The sequence below is a fragment of the Oreochromis aureus genome, linkage group 5 (genome assembly GCF_013358895.1).
Source record: "Oreochromis aureus strain Israel breed Guangdong linkage group 5, ZZ_aureus, whole genome shotgun sequence".
NCBI classification, from domain to species: domain Eukaryota; kingdom Metazoa; phylum Chordata; class Actinopteri; order Cichliformes; family Cichlidae; genus Oreochromis; species Oreochromis aureus.
This window is the reverse complement of record NC_052946.1, coordinates 15,287,732-15,295,749: the sequence shown is the minus strand read 5'-3', so window position 1 is coordinate 15,295,749 and position 8,018 is coordinate 15,287,732. Positions and strand designations below refer to the sequence as shown.

General features: G+C 41.2%; 1 protein-coding gene across 1 annotated transcript; it reads left to right on the top strand.

The window, feature by feature from the left end:
- Nucleotides 1-3,337: 3,337 nt before the first annotated feature.
- Nucleotides 3,338-7,973, top strand: lhfpl5a (LHFPL tetraspan subfamily member 5a). The gene is made up of 5 exons (XM_031747666.2): nt 3,338-3,459; nt 4,934-5,089; nt 5,306-5,725; nt 7,184-7,420; nt 7,593-7,973. The coding sequence occupies exons 3-5, from the start codon at nt 5,323-5,325 to the stop codon at nt 7,601-7,603; spliced, it is 651 nt and encodes a 216-aa protein (XP_031603526.1). The 5' UTR covers nt 3,338-3,459; nt 4,934-5,089; nt 5,306-5,322; the 3' UTR covers nt 7,604-7,973.
- Nucleotides 7,974-8,018: the final 45 nt, after the last annotated feature.

Sequence of the window (8,018 nt, the reverse complement as noted above, 5' to 3'; positions counted from 1 at the left end):
CCATATGTGAACACCATGCTCTCTCACAGCGAGTGCAGAAGTTGAGAAACAAAGGGAGAGAAAGCACAGATATGTCACAAAGGTCCAAGGCCAGGAGTTGAGTAATAGCTGTAAGCGCTTGCATGGTATCCATTAAGATAACTTTTTTGCCAATGCAAAAGTACTCCTATGGAGTTAAAGTGACTTTGACAAAATTCAGACAAGGAGATGAAGTTGTTTTCAAGGATGCGTTTGCTTGAGATCAGAAGAGCATGGCTGATCATGTCTATGTGTTCACACGCTGGTCATGCACAGAAAGCGATCAGCAATGATTCATGAACCCAATCAACCACAAAGAAGACCTACATTTCAGCTTCAGTCCTCGGGGCACTGACTGACCCACACTTTGCCTGTTTCTACCCCAGCTCTGATGCTTCCTGCTGGGCTGTGAGAGGAGGCTGAAAGGTGGCTCATAGGCCGAGTGCCTGCTGCAGCCTGGGGGCGTTACAGAGAAGTAGTGACACTCACTGACCGAGTTACTATTGCATCACACGATCTCAAACCCTGGATGTGTGTGTGTGTGTGTGTGTGTGTGTGTGTGTGTGTGTGTGTGTGTGTGTGTGTGTGTGTGTGTGTGTGTGTGTGTGTGTGTGTGTGTGTGTGTGAGAGAAAGCGAGAGAAGGATGAGGACGTCATCAAGGGGTGGTTGTTGTTCAGTCCTCTGCCCCAAGCACATTGCATGCATTTTTCTTTTACACACACATTCAGAAAAGACAGAGTCCATCTGTTTCTGCTGACAGGAGACAGACAGACCCCCGAGCTCGAGGAACAAGCTGCCCTGCCTGTATAAGTGTGGATGTTTATATTACATTAGTAAGTGTAAAAGGGAAGAAATAAAAAAGCGCTCACTATAAATCAGTATAATTGGCTAATCATTTCATTCGTTCAACTTCTGCTGTCATCTTACCCCATCATCTACCATCTTGTCTCTCTAAGGGCATCCTGCAACTTGTTTCTATGGAAACTGCCTCTAAAGCAGGCAGGAAGAAAGGGACAGGAAGAGATGCTGAAATGGCAGAAAAGCCTCTTTGTGCCGGCAGAGGCTCTCAGATCGAGTTGGCCTAAAAGAAGCTAGACAGGGTTAAATACACACACACTCACACTCATAAGCTCCTCTTTAAGTAAAAAATGGGAAGACAGGGTGAGATGGAGCATCACCAGATCCAAGAATTCCCCTTGAAGCCATGCAGCCTGAAATCTGTAGATAACCCGATAACAGACTACATTTAACTGTTCGAGTCTCTGCAGTAAATAAGACTGTGCTATATTTTTTTGCTTTATCAAAGGCTGGGTCTTGTTCATGATTTGTCTTTTCTCCATTCACAGAGACACAAAGTCATGCACACACACACACACACACACATACACACACACAAAGAAAGGCTATTTAACAAAAACACACAAAGAAAGCATGAAATCCCAAGACCCCACTCATGTGCAAACACTACGCCATAAACACGCACACTGTCACGCGTACACAAAATCTAACTCTATTCTGTCTTGGAAAATTGGATTGCCGGTCCAAATAATTTGATTATAAACACCCTCTGCCTTACACTGGGGCTGCATCACTTAATAAAGCTTAAGTGCAACAACACGCCAGCGCCCACACTCATAGACACACAAGTCCCACACCATCACAGATCTATAATGTCAGCAGCTGCACCTTCCAGATCAACAGGCGCAGGGAAAAATGGAGCTAATCTAAACAGATAGCAGAACGTTCTCAGAGAAAATTGTGAATTTTAGATCTAAAATGAAGCAATAAGTCAGCTTTTTTAAGTCAGCTAGAAGCTTTGTGTATTCAGATATTGACTGAGGAGAAACTGAAAGGTTAACACAAGATCCATATTCAGCACTAGAAGAAAGGCTTCTTTAAGTCCATAGATTTATGTATTTTCACATATGAGCCGTTTGTGTGGGCCAAAAATAAAAACTGTGGCCATGCTTTAACATTTGTTTAAGGAATGCACTGCAGAGATGGATGCATATGAATGTAACGGCCATTTTTAAATATAAAAACAGAAAAAGGTGAAAACAAATTAAGAACGGTTTACTTCATCTTACAGGAGCAACTGGGTTCATAGGTCACTAACTGTTAGAGGCCAATGTGGTTTATTTTGCTCCTATAATCAATATAAAATTACCAGACATTATTTACCATCATAAAACTACCCAATGAAATGCTACATTAAGTAATATATATAATAATAATAAAAAAAAAAAATAATGATTACATATAAACATATGATCTCTAAAGGGATCATTCTGCAAAGAGAGCAGGTGGTAATGCTCAAATACATTTTTATAAAACTTTTTATGGGATAAGATCTGAATCCAAATCAGATCTTGCCATATCACAAAAATGTCAACACTTTATATTAACTGGACACTATTAAGCATTACTAAGGTATCAATAAATATGTAGTTCATCATTTAGAAAACATCACTCCTCCTATAGATGATGGATTAACCATCACTAAAGAAAGTTTTACATCAGGTCCTGCTTTTTGGTAGCTGTTAATGACATAATTTAGAAAGTGACATAAACTATTAACAGTGTATTTAGATGCACATTTATACAGACACAGCTTATAAAATGAGCTAGTTGTTTGTGAGTGTGATAATAGAAACGTTTCCATAACTGTTTATTTCATATGGTAATTCATGGTTAATTCATACAGTTACGAGTTGTTAGATAACTCTTTCGTGTGTACATCATGTAAAGTTAGGACGATCTATGCCTTACAAAGCATTTATAGACTCAAATAGTTCTTGGAGAGAGGCTTGAGAGCAACAACCTATCCTGTGGAAGCTTCACAGTACACTTTCTGAAGGGCGTGGCAAGGATTCGTGGCAGGAAAAACCAAAAGTGTCCTGAAAGAACTTGCTAAAGTTATATATGATGTTATATACAAGATATTTCATCATTAATAAACCACTAACATCAGTGTATATGAATGGCATGCTAAGGAAAAGTCATGCTTTAGAAATAATAAACTAAGTATTTATTAATACTTCCCTAATGCTTCAATTCAATGTGTAGTTATTAGAAAAAGCTACCTCTCTCCCTTTTTTTAACTTTATGTTACAATATGTTCTGTAAAAATCTGGCAGCTTGGAATTTGTCTGAGAAATCATTTGGGACAAAAACAGGAAGATTGGTTTAAGTGCCAAGGTGAGGCAGCTAGACGAGACTGCAGCTCTGGAGCTCCATCTAGTGTTTGATTGTAGTACATCCAGAAATAGCTTGCAGACGTCACAGCGTCTCGTTCAATCGCTCCATCAGTAGCACGTGCGTGCAAAGAAAGCTGGAGTCACAATGTCCCTCCTTAAACTCCGGATGTTTGTCTAAGGGATGTTAGGAGAACTTCGGCACAGAATAGCAGGATTACATTATAAAATCGCAGAGTCGTTAGGGTAAGTATACGATCCCCAAGAGGGTTGTGGACCAACTGTGGATCCTCTACCTAATCACACGAGCCAAGGTGCGAAAAGGTGTGGGTCACAATCAGCAAAGGTCGGTTCGGGTGAACCCACTGTGAAACATAGCCCCACCCTATCATTGATTCCCTGAGGCCAAATGGCCCAGGATGTGAGTGGGCGTTAAAGTGTCTGGGAAGGGCTCTCAAAACTGGATTATAGATGGCAGACAGTTGGTGTCGTAAACCACGCCTCTGTTCAAGGATGGTCGTTCACAGTGGACACAGCTTCTTTCACTCCTCTTTCAAACCATCTGTCTTCTCTATCCAAAATGTGAACAATGGCTTTCTTTGACAGAATGACCTTTGTCTTTTACATGAAGCCGAGTCTTGTCCCGTCGAGGTGGTGGGACAATATTCAATAGATATTTCAAATCTATTGAAAAGTGATGCTAGGTGTGGTTATAAAAATGTGGTAGTGTTTCTGTGCTTCTGTGCCCACGCTGCAGGGGCGCCTCCAGAACTGTTTCATAGGGGTGGTCATATGAAGGCCAGTAAAAATACTGGGGTGGAACACCAAAAGAGAACAGTGCAGGCTATTCCCAAAGAGCTTTTAGATGTCCTGGCAAATCAGGACAACTATGCAGTGTGTCATTAAAAAACAACAAACAAAGAGAAATCTGGACTAGTTGAGGGCAAAAGAAGAAGTAGTAGGCTTAAACAAATATTTACAGCAGGTGAACATTATTAAGAAATTTGAAAAATCCAGCATAGACCTGACATAAGACCTGAGAAATGCATCTGACCGTCAGTTGACCCATCTATTTTTTCTTGAAGCTTCATCAGAAGGGGTCTCGGAAAAAGGGTGGCTGTGATAAAAGTCATTCTTAATGAAGGGAAACAGAAAGAATAGGCTGAGGTATGCCACATTACACGAAATTAGGATTTGCTCAGTATTTTTGCACAGTATTCTAAGCCTACAGCGCTTAAATGCATCTTTATTTTAATTTCTCATGCTCCTTTATGCTAAAATGTTGCTACAAATAAAAGCAAATATTGAACTGTTTACCATTTTTAGTACATTTGTTTAAGAGCAAATGAATATATTAACAAATACACAATTCAAATTGGTTACTTTTCTGTATTCAGTAGCCTACTTTGCTTTTTTTAGTGTTATACGAGTACAGCAGGTTTACAGCAGTAATACATATATATATATATATATATATATATATATATATATATATATATATATATATATATATATATATATATATATATATATATATATATATATATATATATATATATATATATATATATATATATATATATATAGATATTAGAAAGAAAGAAGAAAGCTGATTAAGTAACACATGCTGTTACATGTGAAACAGCCTTGCTTGCCATCCTGTGTTGTTCTATCCAGCGGATCTTTTAACCATTAATCATTTATTATCTGACTACCTCAGCCTTCCTAGAGGAACCTCCCCTGCCAGGTGAAATCCAGAACAAACATCCCCTCATTGAATGCGGTGGAGTCAGTGCTGCCGTGGTATGCAGTGGTTTCTGGGACTGTTCACCTCTGCAGGGCCCATTAAGACACTGGGAACGTGTCTCTCATACAGGTGTGTTTTCAGTACCGGGAGCTGTCCGTGGTTTTGAATTGCAAAGAGAACCACTGGAGCTATTCCCGTCTCACTGGAGCAAGCACTTACTAAAGAATGAGGACTTTGTCAGCGGATGTTTTTGAGCAGGACACTGAAGGTGCTCACTTGTTAGTTTTTTAACTCCTTCACTTAAATTCAAATTTTTTTCTTTCTTTCCTTCCTTCTTTTGAGAAGCTCCTCCACCTCTCGCCATGCTTCCTGCTCAGGAGGCAGCCAAAATCTACCACACCAACTATGTCCGTAACGCCCGAGCCATGGGGGTGCTCTGGATCGTTTTCACCATCACCTTCGCCGTGATCACCGTGGTGGTGTTCATCCAGCCCTACTGGATCGGCGACAGCGTCAACACGCCGCAGGCCGGATACTTCGGCCTCTTCCACTACTGCATCGGGAACGCGCTCACCTCAGAGCTCACCTGCAAAGGGAGCGCGCTGGACTTTGGCTCCATCCCGTCCGGCGCCTTCAAGACCGCCATGTTCTTCGTGGGGATCTCCATGCTGCTGGTGGTGGGCAGCATCGTCTGCCTCAGCCTCTTCTTCTTCTGCAACGCGGGCAGCGTCTATAAGATCTGTGCCTGGATGCAGCTGGCTTCCAGTGAGCTTCAGGCTGTGACTAAAAAAGTTTCAAGAGTTTTTAAGTGTGTTTAAATTACAGGGTAGATCTCACAGTAAGAGTTCACGTTATTGGAAAGTAACACCATCATCATGGTCTTACCAGCATCAAGAAACATCACCATGTAGGCTCCAATTAAGAGAAACTGCATTTCACATTTCATTTCACTTCCACTACCCGTAGAGCTTGCATGTAGATATTATTTTCATAATTTTGCTCTTGTAAGGTTATATCTTGTTTATGTATTTTAAAATGTATTTATTCATGCAAGTCTTCATGTAAGTATATAAAAAAGCCAAGGAAAGGAATTAATCCAGCTAATAAACAGTCAAAGTGGAAACTAAATGAATTAAACTAAGATTTAGGGACAGAGCTGTAAGAAGGTTGTGAAGGATAATGGTGGCTCACAGCTGTAAACTCAGAGTCTGAAAAGCTATGAATTTAAGCATTTGGCGATATTTCTGTAGTTCCCTGCATGCTCGCAGACACAGACAGAGGTGAAACATGATTCTGTTTGAAACATGAAGCAGTTTGTGAGCAGATGTACCTGCGAGTGAAAGGAGAGGCCTGTAATGAACCAAGTAATGAGATTAACCCGGAGGTGTGTCGTTACACTTTCTCCTCTCCCCCTTTCACACGTGTTCTTGTAAATCCATCTTCATGAGAAGCAATGTTAATTTTGGCTCTGACACCAAGTTCATTTTTTAAGGATATTTTGATGAGAGGGCTGTTTGAAAATTGCTGTTTTGAGGGCCTTCTTTGGACCGAGTGGATGCAGAACTTATCGGGTTTGTTAGGAGCGAGGATGGGATCATTAATTCGCTGAGCCAGAGCCCCCTGAGGTGTGAGCTTAATAAAGTCAGTTTAAGGAAAGAATTCTGCTGTATTAGTTTAACTGAAAGGGTCTTTCTAATGTATTCAAATATGTAGTGAATTTTTAAAGAGGACTTGATAAAGTGAGCCTCAGAAATGCATGAAGATGAGAGGTTTTGTGAGGATCAGAAAGTGAGAGTGAGATGTGAGGCAGGTGTGTGCTGTGCTGCACCTCGTGCTGAGGTGGGACGGCAAGAGGTCTTAGCTGTCTGTCCGTGGAGTCAATAATAGATGAACAAGTTCATCTTTCTTGAGTTGAGATGCTCTGGAGTTGCTAGGCAACTAAACTCTGTAGGTGTGTGTGTGTCTACCTGAATGAACACAGTGTATATTTAATTTCTCTGGTGGTTTCACTGTCATTTGTTGCCTGAGCCTGTCAAAAGCAGCGAGATGGTCTGTCACAGTGAGCACATCTATTCAGTTTCACAGGTTTCCCACCACAAATCAATGCATGTTTTTGGACTTCGAATAAACATTTTTCCAAACACTACTAAGATAAAAGTAAAACCATCACACAGACAGAGCTGAAGTCCAGCACTCATCAGCCTGTGCCTTCTCTCCTCTCAGGTACGTGCATGGTGATCGGCTGCATGATCTATCCTGACGGCTGGGACTCGGACGAGGTGAAGCGCATGTGCGGCCAGCGGACTGACAAGTACACGCTGGGCAACTGCACAGTGCGCTGGGCCTACATCCTGGCCATCATCAGCATCATGGACTCCCTCATCCTCTCCTTTTTGGCCTTCAGCCTGGGCAATAGACAGGACAAGCTGCTGCCCGAAGACTTCCAGGTGGAGGAAAAAGGTGACCAAAGGGGAAGTGAGGGGTGGGGAAGGATAGTGAGGGGATGCTTTTCCCTAAATCTTAGCTGTCTGTATGGTGAGAACACAACACTATATGAGGTTGTATTTGTATCCTTCTTCTTCAGTTATTATTGGCTTATATTTACACCAGCTATGTCTCTTCTTGACTACAGATAACGCATAGAGCCCGGTGGACACTGGCACGAATGGATGAGATTTTATGAAGAGTGCCACTGACTTCAGAGGATATCCCGAGGCTTCGAGTCACTTTGAAGAAATAAGAGTCCATCTCTGCCTCAAAATGAGCTCATCAGAGTCACTGCCCATCCTCTCCAAGGCTACAGCTTCAGATTGCCGTCAGTAAAAGCCACTTATTACATCAGATTTAGCTCTCACTTTTTGCTGCTTTACATTTTTTAAGCATTTTGATTTTTTAAAATAAATGTTAATTGCTGAAATGTTTTCATTATTTTGAGCTTTGAGCCTGACAGTATTAGCCACTGTTGCCTTCTCTCTATGTGAGAAATCTAATGGCACTAACAATAAAATGATACCCAAGCTGATAACGTTTGGTTTTGTGCGTCTGTAATTTATTTTTA

Excerpts from the sequence above, each read along its gene's own strand:
- lhfpl5a (XM_031747666.2), top strand. The coding sequence starts at position 5,323 with ATGCTTCCTGCTCAGGAGGCAGCCAAAATCTACCACACCAACTATGTC. Across the intron at positions 5,726-7,183 it reads CTGGATGCAGCTGGCTTCCA|GTACGTGCATGGTGATCGGC; the intron begins GTGAGCTTCAGG and ends CTCTCCTCTCAG.